At 45.2% G+C, this 12,182-nt stretch overlaps 1 protein-coding gene across 2 annotated transcripts in view; it reads left to right on the forward strand.

Moving 5' to 3' along the window:
* Positions 1–12,182, forward strand: part of SYNE3 (spectrin repeat containing nuclear envelope family member 3) — a 105,583-nt gene that overhangs the window by 64,169 nt on the left and 29,232 nt on the right. For both annotated transcript variants that reach the window (XM_039533854.1, XM_039533855.1), the window contains 8 exons: positions 909–1,253; positions 2,535–2,671; positions 5,308–5,482; positions 6,487–6,669; positions 7,087–7,230; positions 7,918–8,052; positions 10,216–10,377; positions 11,180–11,343. In XM_039533854.1, coding sequence (XP_039389788.1) covers positions 909–1,253; positions 2,535–2,671; positions 5,308–5,482; positions 6,487–6,669; positions 7,087–7,230; positions 7,918–8,052; positions 10,216–10,377; positions 11,180–11,343 — 1,445 coding nt within the window. The remainder of the gene's footprint in view (positions 1–908; positions 1,254–2,534; positions 2,672–5,307; positions 5,483–6,486; positions 6,670–7,086; positions 7,231–7,917; positions 8,053–10,215; positions 10,378–11,179; positions 11,344–12,182) is intronic.

The following is a 12,182-nucleotide window of genomic DNA, read 5'->3' on the forward strand; positions in this document are numbered from 1 at the left end:
ATCTGGCTCTGGGGAGAAATCTGAAGGGGGGGGAGGCATATTATCAGAGGGGGATATTTAAAACAAATTCTGGTGTAGTGGCTAAAGGAAGGGGTCCTGAATCAGGAGTTGGCCAGGTCTGCCACTTTCTCTCTGTGATGTCATTAACACACCATTGCCAGCTCTCCCAATTTTATCATGAGTCTCATGCTATTTGACATTTTTCTTAAAGCTCCAGTTCCTAGAGTCATGTGATTACATGAGAATCTGAGCTTTCATTTAAAAAAAAAGAAATGTAAGTTTCTAGCCTTCCTGGTTACAGAGAGAAGCATATAAACATGATCTGAATGTAGCAGAGAGGCTCAAAGGCCAGAAGGCAAATAAAAACAGCCCTGACCTTTATTATTTTTTAAAATCTAATGATTTAAGCCAATCTCATGATTTCAGGTGTGCCTGACTCATGATTTTTGAATGCTTGGGGTTGGTGACGCTGTTAACAGCACCATTTTTCACAAGTGGTCTCCAATTTTGAGTGCCTTAGTTTGGGCTACTAAACTTTAGACACCTCTGTGGCCTGAGTATCCGTGCTGCCAGATACATGTGGCTCCTGTTGACTTCCACTGGCACTGTGGATGCTGAGCACTTTTGAAAATCAGGCCCAACAGTTTTAAAAGATTCCTCTAGTTCTTGGGAAGCCATGCTCCTGCTGTTATATTAGCTAAATCATAAGGCTACACATTTAAAATAAGTATATAAAATCTGGCAGTTGGCCACTTCATAAGTGACATGTCTTGAAACAACAATTGGAGAAGAAAATAAATACACAGATAAAAGTAAATATTATCAGGTGTCATTTCCCCACCACCTCCACCCCACCCCGCCCCACCGTTCTTTCCACTTAACCCTTTCTGATTCCCTTCTTTCTTCAGAACATTGCCAAAGATGTTAAGCGTGGTGAAAAGAAATTGAAATGCCTGGAAGTTCAGTCTACAGGGGTGATCCAGAACACCTCACCCCTGGGAGCTGGGAAGATGAAGGATGAATTGGAGGAGCTGAGGAAAGCCCTGGAGAAGTTGAAACTAATATGTGGTGAGGAAGAGGAGAGAATGCATAAGATCCTTAAGTCAGAAAGTGCCTATCAGTCCCAAGCCAGACAGTTGGAAGCAGAGGTCCAGGAATTCAGAAAGATGCTACAGAGACTCGAAGATGACCTGGAGTCAGGGGAGAAGCCGAAGAGTGAAGAGGACTTAGTAGCTCTGTGGAGAAAATACATAGTAAGTTGTTGTATTTTGTATGCCTAAAAACAACAAGTGAGAAGTGTGGTAAACACATTGACAAAACTGAAGGTACATGACCACCCTTGGTCATACAGATACTAGTCCTGTCACAATGTCCTGTCACTACAGGAAAGTGCTCAGATACTATGGGGCTGAGGACGGTATAAGAATGTATGTGGAATCGAATAAGGAAAAATGTGAATAGGGAGAAAAGAACCAACAATTTTATAGTCTCTGCCTCACACTGTCTGTTCTCAGCTTCTCCTTAGGTACAGCAAATAATGTTGTTTGTTCCTGCTTATATGGGGTTGTGTCTTTCTCTGCAAGTAGTCCCATTAAAATAAAGTGCATACTGGTGGGCGTGTGCACGCACACTTATAATTTCAGGTTTCAGGTTGTAGAACTCCCATGTTAAAAAAATCAAACTTCTCTAAACATGAGATGGCATAAGAAGAGGGTCTTTTGTAGATAGAGTATTTAAAATCACACATCATTAACTTCCTGTTAACACAGGGTTTCTCAAACAGGGGTTGCCACTTGTGTAGGGAAAGCCCCTGGCGGGCCAGGCCAGTGTGTTTACCTGCCCCGTCCGCAGGTCCGGCCGATCGTGGCTTCCACTGGCCACGGATCGCTGCTCCAGGCCAATGGGAGCTGCAGCGCGAGGTGGGAGCGGGGGGAGCTTTCCTGGCCGGCTCAGCCAGCCAGGCGATCAGGCTGGCCACTGGAGCAGCATACAGCTGCGTAGGGCACCAAGAAATTTGGTGCCCCAAATTTCCTGGTGCCCTATGCAGCTGCGTAGTTTGTGTATGGCTAAGGATGGCCGTGGTTTACAGTTTGATTCACTGGCTCTCAGCACCCCCACTGTAAAAATTGTTCCAGCACCCCTGCCCATATGACTTTGTTGACCAGTCATACAGTTCAAATACAGATTTTACAGATCCAGACTAACACGGCTACCCCTCTGATACTTGACAGTTCAAATAGTGAATTCTGCATGTAAAGTACTCACAGAGCACTTGCTGTGAACAGTTTACAAAACTCCCATAGGCACAAAGGTGTTTTTAAAAATTAGTCACTTAACTATAACAAACAACATGGACATTTATGAAAATCCTGATCGGTTCATGGACAGTTTGAGGACAGAAAAAGGGCCAAATTTGACACACACATGGCTTATGGCAAATAGTTTGACCATCTCTAGATTCAGCATCGTCTATACATTTCATGTTCCAGGTTTTGTGCTCATAATGCAAACTGATCGTTATTTTTATGATTAAGGCAACAAGAGCTGCGCTTGCAGCAGAAGACTCAAAGGTTGACAGACTGAAGGCTCAGCTTAAGGAATTGTTCCGGTTTTCACAGAATGTACAACCACTCTCTGACGGCGTTGTAACCGCAATACGGGAATATCAAAGGTATTGATCAGTGGGGAATGGGGGTGGGGTGGGCTAGCAGTTTGCCATAAAACTTCACTGGGGATCGAATGGCTCCAAGGATCAGCAGAGGCCCATGGAAAAAGTGCAAGTTAGACTGACCTTAGGTGGCAGAGTCACAAAGGATTTTGGGGATTTTCTTTTGTTTTTCTTGTTTACTGGTGATAGCCACATCCCACAGTTCAGTTAACCTTGCTGCCTTGGGACCAGTTCCTGGAACCTTGCTGAGAAGCATTGACTCAAGAGAAGTCCCAGAAGAACTGAACTCCCATTTAGGCACCAAAATAAACGGCCAGATTTTCAGCAGAGCTCAGTCCATTGTGCGTTGGCCTCATTTGGCATTCCGGCTAGAAGTGTTGCAACAGGAGCTGCTGGGTGGCTGAATACTTCCATAAATCTGGCCCTAGTTCTGAGTGCTAGAAAATCTCTTTCTTAGGGCCCAAGCCTGCTTCCATTGAGGTGAGTAGGAGTTTTGCCTCTGACCTCAATGGGAGCAAGATCATGCATTTACGTGTTAAAAAATAGCAAAGGAAACTGATCTTTGTGGCTTCTCTGATGTAGTGGGAAGGTTTGACTGTGTGTACAGTGTATTCTCAGCCTCCATAATGGTTTAGAACACAAATTCCTTATCTCCTGCTCTGGGATCCCTCTCTTGCTGCACTATGTATAGTCTGGATGAAATACTTGGTTTGATTGCTTGTTTTAGCATTGTAGAATCAATATTTTTATTTTTTGATTGCTTTTCATACTCACCTAAAAATTAGACTGGGAACTGTTGTTGTAAACAGTTTGGCTGAATAACTGCAGAGTGCACACGGCCTTTTTCTGGGAGGTTTGTTTTGATGAATCATTCCCCTCCCAGTTATCTGGCAGGGCTTACTCCAGCTTCTCCTGACTACCTACCTCCTGTTTCCTGCTTCCATTTTCGGGCTGGAAACATTACACATCGAGCCTCTCCCTGTGCTTTAGCACTTCCGCTTCCAGGCTGTCTGGAATCAGGAAGTTCAGAGGCTGCAGTTAGCAAACTTCAAGAAAGGATCAGTCTGGGAAGGGAAAAAGAAGGTCAGTTTATTTTTATTGTATCTAAACTGGTTTTCCTATCCCTAGAGCAGACTGTGCTGGCAAATGGAAAAAGATTGGAGGAATAAAATTGATGCAGAAAAGCAAGCAATTCAAATTTAAAAAATGAAACAAACTGGGGTTTATTTTCCACTAAAGAACAACTATGGGAGACTTAAACTTGCCTCTGATCAGAAATCAGTGGCTGTTCAATGAGTTGCCAGCTTTTCCCATAACTCCTGCTTCTTTGAAAGGTGTGGCAAAGTCACAGGCTGCTGCTGGCAGAGGCTGTAGAGTGAATGGCAAGGGAAGTAATAACAGAGATTTCCATCTGAGGATTTCAGGGCCCTCAAAGCAGGGCCGCCTGGGAGCGGGGCAAGAGGGGCAATTTGCCCTGGGCCCCACAGGGGCCCCCATGAGAATATAGTATTCTATAGTATTGCAACTTTTTTTTATGGAACGGGCCCCCGAAATTGCTTTGCCCCAGGCCCCCTGAATCCTCTGGGCGGCCCTGCCTCAAAGCTAAGCTCATTGCAAACACCCCTGTGACATGTAGGTAGCTAGTATTATCTCCATTTCACAAAGGGGAAGCAGATGCAGAAAAGTGCAATTAGCCAAGATTGCATTGGAAGTCTGTGGCATAACTAGGAGTTGAATTCTAGTCTCTTGATTCTCATTCCTGTGTCTTAACAAGACAATGTTTCCTTTTATGCGTAAACTTTATACTGCAGGCTGCTCCTGACTTCAGGATCCAAGGTCAGGAAAGCTTAGGGAAGTAGGAGGTAGCTGTAGGGGATCTGCCGCTGGGAAGGGAACTGAATAAGTTACTCTCACAGCCCTACAGCATTTAGGACCAGCTTTCATACTGGGAACCTGGATATTTAAACCATATATTAGTTTAAAGAGTGTTTTAATTTATCCACTGATTTTACTTGACACACTCAAATGATTCTAAGAAGTTTAAGAAATTTAGAATGAAAGACCAGGAAAATTTATTTGTGTCCCCTTTATTCTGGGCAATTTTGGGTTATCAAACATTTATTTTGTGTGTGTAAAGATTAAAAAATTTTTAAAAATGGACCAAACCTCCCTTTTCACCTTTTTATGTATAAATGCTAAAGGGGGGTGCAGCTAAACGCTAGGTCTCTTAGATGTACGTACATGGCTTGTGTCTCCCATCCACCAGCCACGTTGTTCCTTTGAACTTACTTGGTGGATAATACTGAAGGTAACAAACGGAACACAATGAGATTGTTTGGCATTGGAACTGCCAGGCCAGATTTCATCCCTGGTACATCTCCACAGATTTCAGTGGAGTTGGAGCAGAGATGAATGTGTCCCTCCAGATCTAAGCAGGGTTTGTTGGATATCTGACTGGCAGAAGCAGCTGCCTAGTAAAGAGTGGACAAAGCCAAGAGTACACAAGGAGAAAACCGAGGTTCTTTGTGTTGGGTGGAGCAGGCACACGAGGATTGTGCTATTTTGTCCCTCAGTGAATTGCACATTTAGCTAAAGATTTCACTTTAATCATTCTCTCCATTGTCTGCTTATTCTTGCAGGGTCAAGGGAAAGACGTTTAAAATGAGCACTGGGACTGAAACTGAGCTCAGGCAGAGTTTTCAGAATCCACTGCGAGAGTTCCAGCTGTGGAAGCCATCAGCTCAGAGACTTCTGGACTGCACTGCTAACGTTGCTGAGCCCTCCCTGACACATGCTTTCTTACTTCAGATTGAGGTAGAGAGTTGCAGCTAAGTTAGGAAGCCAGTATCTTGTTCGCATGGCACAAGCTGTAGTGACACGTGCACGAATGCAGCTGTCTGATGGCGACAACTGAGAATGTTTTCCAGTTCCTGTAGGAAATAACACACTGCTGAAACTCAGGCCTACATCTTCACTCATTGTAACAAAATCGCATCATTTGGAGCATTCTATTTAATGAGCTAGAGTTGCCAGTTGAGTAAGGAAAGTTATATAAGAGCCTTATTATTGCCTTTGTCAGTAACCCCAAATCCATCTGGGTTGGAAATCTGAGGACTCCATTAATACTTTTCTAATAATATAGTTTAGAGATGAAGGTGCATAATTGCTGCATGCACCCATGAATTGAGTAGTGATGGCAAAACCCTCACTCCTTGGATCTCTGGAATAAATGCTTTTATAAACAGGGATCAAACTGAACCGTAACTCTGATAAGACAGTTTCATGTCAGGCACCATGTAGCTGAGTAGGCTTCCTTCATGCAGGCCAGCAAACCAGAGAAAAGAAGCAGTCCGGTTTATATAAAAGAAATATTGTGAGCAGTGTTGACTCGTTCCTGATGCAGTTTGTGGTATAGCAGCCTGAGTCATACGTTATACCAGGACTGGAGTAGGCCCACAGAGCCCTGCAGTGTTGCCCACAGCTTCCTCCTTTTGAGAGTGTAGACGACAATGCTTCACCTTGATGCGAACAGCCAGGCTTCATGCTGAGTCGTTGGGCCTCATCTCCAAATGAGGCATGAAGGTGACTGCAATTGGCTCCCTTTATTTTAAAAAATGAGTGCTGCCCTGAGGGTTCTGGCAAGTTGCCGAGTTGGCTCTCGGCTGGGCACACTGTGGGTGCCTTGTGGTATAGCAGGTATGCTCAAGATACTTTTGTCCTACAGTCATGGCCTTGCTGTTTTTCTGTGCATTTGCCACCTGATCTGCTCATGTAGCCCTTGGTGTTACGATTTCACTAGAAGAATTGTTCTCCTGTAGGCATGCCTGGCTCAGAGCTCCCAATTCAAGGAGCAGTTGGTGATGTTACAGCTGAAGAAGGATTTGCTCAGCAGTATCTTTGGTGAGGAGAGAGCGAAGTCTCTCCTAGTGGAAGTAACCGATACGGCAAAGGAGAGAGAAATTCTACACAAAAGTCTGCTGCAAAGGAGAAGCAGACTGCAGGTGAGCAGTTAATATTAAATTCACTCCAAGGCCTGCTTACTATTTAATATCCATGCCAAAGATTGTGATTAATCTTTTATTAATCCAGATTTGTATAAATAATTCACTAATACTAATCAACTGTGTCTGATGCATTTTGTAGATTAATAGAAACATGGATTATTGTGCAGGGAAGCTGCTTATTTGCTCAGAGTGTCAAGTAGACTCTCACAAAATAATATAATTGTAGTGGCCTGCTAAACCCAGGGTTGTGAGTTCAATCCTTGAGGGGGCCATTTAGGGAACTGGGGTAAAAATCTGTTTGGGGATTGGTCCTGCTTTGAGCAGGGGGTTGGACTAGATGATCTTCTGAGGTCCCTTCCAACCCTAATCTTCTATGATTCTATATCAAGTGTTCTTTTTGCTCTTTCTGCCTAGAATTTGGTAACTCAACATAAAGACTTTGATGCAGGCTTTGTGCCTCTGCAGAAGAAGTTATCTGCTATCAGAGCCAAAGTAGATCTAGAGAATGAACCACAACCTGACCTTTTAGGTAAAGAAACACGACTCCAGAGACTACAGGTATGTTACAATGATGGTTATCTATGCTACCTGCATGTTAATCACGTTCACGTTGGCAGATGGCCTGACTGATTTATTTTCCTTCTAGGCAAAATGTGTAATTTATTAATGTCAGAAGTACCGGGGGGCGGTGAGGAGAAGCCCTTCTTTGCTCGACTTGTCACACAAGTCTGAATCTAGATTATCTGATTATCTGATTCTAGAAAAATGTTTTTTCTATGATAAATGTATACAGCCTGGTTCTGATCTCACAGTGGTGAGAATCGGGGTTGGGAATTGGGATATTTCCTGTAGTGCAAAGAGAAACGAGCAACACAGCTGGGTCAACCTAACTTTTTAGTGTAGACCTGGCCTCGGTGACAGCAAAATCAGGTCCTTAAATTGCTGCTATTTTGATGCTATTGCAACATTTGTGGTGCTTTAATTAGCCTAGTAGCAGCAAGCATGCTATCACTTGGCTTCTTTGTAATCAGCTGCTAATGTATCAGAATGCCTGCTGGCTTCTTTTGTAAATTTTCAGTTCTAGGCATCAAAAACTAAAATGCTTAAAATGAGTTATTTTTCTTTAATACATCTCATGCTGTCAAATAGAACCAACTGCAGAATCAACGTTCTGACCTGTCTTGTAGGGCCAAATCATGTTCAGTATGGAAGTAGCCAGTGTACAGTATTCCTTTTTCTCTACAGATGATCCAAGAAGAGTTGGCAGAGTTTATAGTTCAAATGGAAGAGCTGGAGAATCTAGTTCAATCTAATCCCACCCACAGGCATAAAATGAACCAGCTTTCATCTGACTATCAGACACTGAAGAGATCTCTGGAGGTAACTCATCATTTAGTGGAGAATTTAAAGTGGCAACTATGAAAATTATCCTTTCACATTATCATAATGTCTGCTTTCAACCACTGACATTTTCCGCTAATGGAAGGCAGGGGTTGAGTTCTTATGGCCTTGATCAATCTTTAAACATTCCCCAGTTTTCTCTGTTTTAATCTTCCTCACCCTACATTGTGGCCATCATCCTACCAACTGAGGCTACACTTAGATGTTGAACTGGTATAAATATTTTGGTTGTGGGAGCAGGGAATTTTTACCTATATAGTTAAAAAAGTTCCAACCCCTACAGTGGATGCAAAGCACCTTTATACCAGTATATTTCCCATTCTGTATGGGAAAAAGCACCTTTATACCAATATAACTGTGTCCACACTAGTGAGGGTTGTATGACTTTAACTACACCAATATAGTTAAACAATACAACTTTTGTGTTCAGACAAGTCGTGAGGAGTGGATAGACTCCCTTTCAGAGCCTATAAACACTACTACGCGTTGGTTTGGAAAGTCTCAGTTGTGCAGTGTGAGGCTCCCCACTCTGTGGGGCTGAATCCATTGCTGAGTGTCCAGATCTTTTTGGCTTGGGCTCGTGCAATGTTCTTGGGATTTGCTGCATAGGCCATTTAGTACTGGGTCATCTGGAAGGTTTATCGCAGACTTTGTAAGACCTAAAAGTTAATGGACCAAACCCACAGCAGTTACCTCAAGGACTGATTTGACCTAGGTCAGGGGTTCTCATCCTTTTTCTTGCTGAGGCCCCTCTCAGCATGCTATAAAAACGCCAGGGCCCAGCGGGGGAGGAGAAGGGAGCGCTGGGCTCCAGCCCAGGGAGGGGACCCCTTGGGCATAGGGATAGTGTTACTTCTATTTTGTGGGGGGGCTGGTGGGGCTTGAGCCAGCTGTGCACAGCAGGGTCCAGGGAGGGAGCGCCACCTCCACCCACTGACTCACTCAGGAAGCCACCAGCCTGTCTGGGCTGTGGAGGGATGTAACCAAGAAATATAACTCAAAGGGGGACTCAGTTCAAAACATTGGAAAACCACTCAGGGTGCAGGGAAGGGGTAGCTAGGGGCTGTGTGCAGGCAGGGGGGTAGCTCACAGTGCAGGGAAGGGGTGGCTAGGGGCTGTTTGTGGGCAGGGGAGTAACTCATGGTGCAGGGAGGGGGGTAGCTGGGGCTGTGTGCGGGCAAAGGGGTAGCTCAGGGTGCTGGCAGGGGGTAGCTAGGGGCTGTGTGCAGGGAGGTGGGTAGCTCAGGGTGCAGGCAGGGGGTAGCTAAGGGCTGTGTACGGGCAGGGGCTGGCTCTCAGTGCAGCTCCCAGCTTCAGGGCGGGGCATTGGGGCTCCCGGCTTCAGCCCCCTGTTTCTCCTGGCTTGGTGAGGGGTGGAAAGGTTTGCTGGCTTCAGCCCCGTGCCGCTCCTGGTGGAGGGGTGGAGCGCCAGTTTTAGTCCCACGCCACTCCCGTCTTAAGCACTGGGGCTTGGGGCACCAGGTTTCAGCCGTGGGGCTCCGCGGTCCCCCTGAAAGGGCTCATGGTCCCCAGGGGGTTGCGGATCCCCAGCTGAGAACTGCTGACCTAAAGTACTTTGTTGCTTGTAAAGACAGCTATAAAAATCTTCCCTCCCAAAACAAACTGAGATCATGTAAAATTCTCTTGGTTTGCTGTCACTAAATAATTATCCGTAATAAAATTTGACTCTAATATGCTAGGGAATTCTAGTTTTTAATCACAAATAGTAAACAAATATATCACACAAATAGTATTTTTCCAGGTAAAAGTACCATATGGCAGATCTCTTTTTATTATATCTTGTGTGATTTTGCATGCAAAGAGGGGAGGAGGAAGTACTTAGTTCAGATACTAAAATACAAGATTTTTCACTTTGAGTCATCTGTAAAGAGGGAAACTATTCTAATACATAATGCCCCACCATGTGGCTAAGCTCAGATCTGCAGGAGCTTGTAGATATCCAGTTAGGAGGTGCATTCCATGTCATGGTACTAAACAGCTAGGAGTTCCTGCCTTTCATCCTTATTTTTATTTCATCTCTTTGTGTTTCTATAGCACCCGTCGCCATAATCTCTCTTGTGAAGCCTGCTATCTCTTTGTGTTCTATCACTGATGTGTTTTGGTCATTCCTGGTATTTTTAGATCATCCTGGCGCGGACTGAGAAGCACGTTCGGGAGCATTGGGCGTTCAATAACAAACTATCAGACCTTCAGCGATGGATCACAATGACTGAACAGAAGTTGGAATCCTATCAGGATGCCAGTGGGGAAAGGAACACGGAGAGCAGAGTCGCAGACCTGGAGGTGAGGATCACATCTTGGCGTATGATGTCATCATCCATTTGCTTTTTGTGATCGATGCAGCAGGTAGATGTTCAGGAGAAGTGGTGTGTTTCCCTGGGTTCCATTTCCATTTGCCGTGTAAACGGGTGGACAGAGGATTCCTACTGCCTAACTGGACTGCTCTATGATGAGTGCATGATGATCTGGGGGTGGTCAGGGCGAAAGAAGCACCAAGCTTCTGTTGAAATGTCTGCAGCATCATTAAAGGAAAATCCAGTCTTGAAAGTGAATTCCTCCTGGCAGGATGGTTTCTCCAGACACACAGCAGTGTAGCATTAAATGGTGCGTTATTCTATTGGTTTATCCTACGTTGCATTTATTTGTGTCAAAGGGAAAATGTCTCCGTTCCCACAGTTGCTCAGTTTTCCCTCCATGGAAGTACTTTGGGGTCAGATTCACTCATAGTGGTGATTTACTCTTTCTGTGCCAGCCTGGGCTGATTGGCCCTGGAGCGGGAAGCAGCAGTTTTAATTTCCATTGGGAGCTCCTGAGAAGCCCCACAGTGTTACCCTGCAGCAGGGACGTACTAGCTACACCCCTTCCCTAATCCCATGCTACCCACTTCTTGGGCTTTGCTGGATTCCTCCAGGAACCCCTAGCAGATCTTGCAGCTGGGGGCCCGTAACTAGTGTAGTGCCAAGAGAAACGAGCATGATCCTGAGCTGAACGTAGCCCTTCATTTGACACAGGTACCATGCATTGTGGTAAAGCTTCAGCAATAGCAGCGACACCTGAAAGTGACTGTGAGTGCTGTGAATTTCAGGGGCTGCTAGCTGAATTCCCAGGTAAAGAGATCCAGTTGCACCTCGTTGGGGCTCATGGCCAGCTGGTGATTGAGAGTTCTTCCCCAGAGGGGGCAGCACACGTCCATACTGAAATGAACCAGCTGACAGAATCTTTGAGATCACTCAAAAAAATGACAATCAGGTAAGCGTTCATATGTGTCTTTCCCATGTCCCTTTGAGGGGGATTCTCTCTGCTGCTCTATAACCAGCCCTGCAAATGCTAAGCCTAAAGGAGTATTGAAAGTTAGGGGCTGTGATTGATTCTCTTTTGACTGCAGTGGAATTATTCCTGATTTACACTGGTGTAAGAAGATGGAGACTCAGGCCAGCTGTGTCTATGCCCTGCACAGTACCTCTTCTGAGACTTCAGCCAGGATATTGTGGTCTGTGAGCAGACACTGTACCTGGCAAATCTCCCTTAGGCCTGAGCCAATGGGAGCTTTGCAGTACTTGAGTCAGGAAATAAGGCTTTGGATGAGAGTGTTGCAGATGTGAACAGAGAGAAAAGTCTGGATCTTGGAGAGGTTATGGAGGAGGAAGGGGAGGCAAGACTTGGATATTGCCTGCATGTGGGGGGCTAGGGAGAGAGCAGAGTCGGAGGTGCCTCTGGGCTTAGCGACCTGAGGGGCTGAGAGGGTGACATTGTTAGTGATGGCAGAGAAGAGGCCTTAGGCGGGGGGAATTGAGATGCTCACCCAAGCACCGTGATAACGTGTCTAGGTTAGTTATCATGATCCGCCACCCCAAACTGACACAGTCTCCACCTCCCATGTATCCTGCAAGCATTAGTAGGAGATAATGAGACTCTGAGCTGTGCCTCTTGCAGCCACAGCAAACCAGCTGTAATGTGGGTGACAGTTTCACACAGTTTTGTGTTGAAACCTCATTAGATTTCAGAGCATGGCTCCCAAGAATAAACAATTCAAATTAAAGCCGTTCAAAAACAAGCCAAGCCAAACACACACACACAGAGCTCACTCT

Source organism: Mauremys reevesii, linkage group 4, assembly GCF_016161935.1.
Source record: "Mauremys reevesii isolate NIE-2019 linkage group 4, ASM1616193v1, whole genome shotgun sequence".
Taxonomy (NCBI): Eukaryota; Metazoa; Chordata; order Testudines; family Geoemydidae; genus Mauremys; species Mauremys reevesii.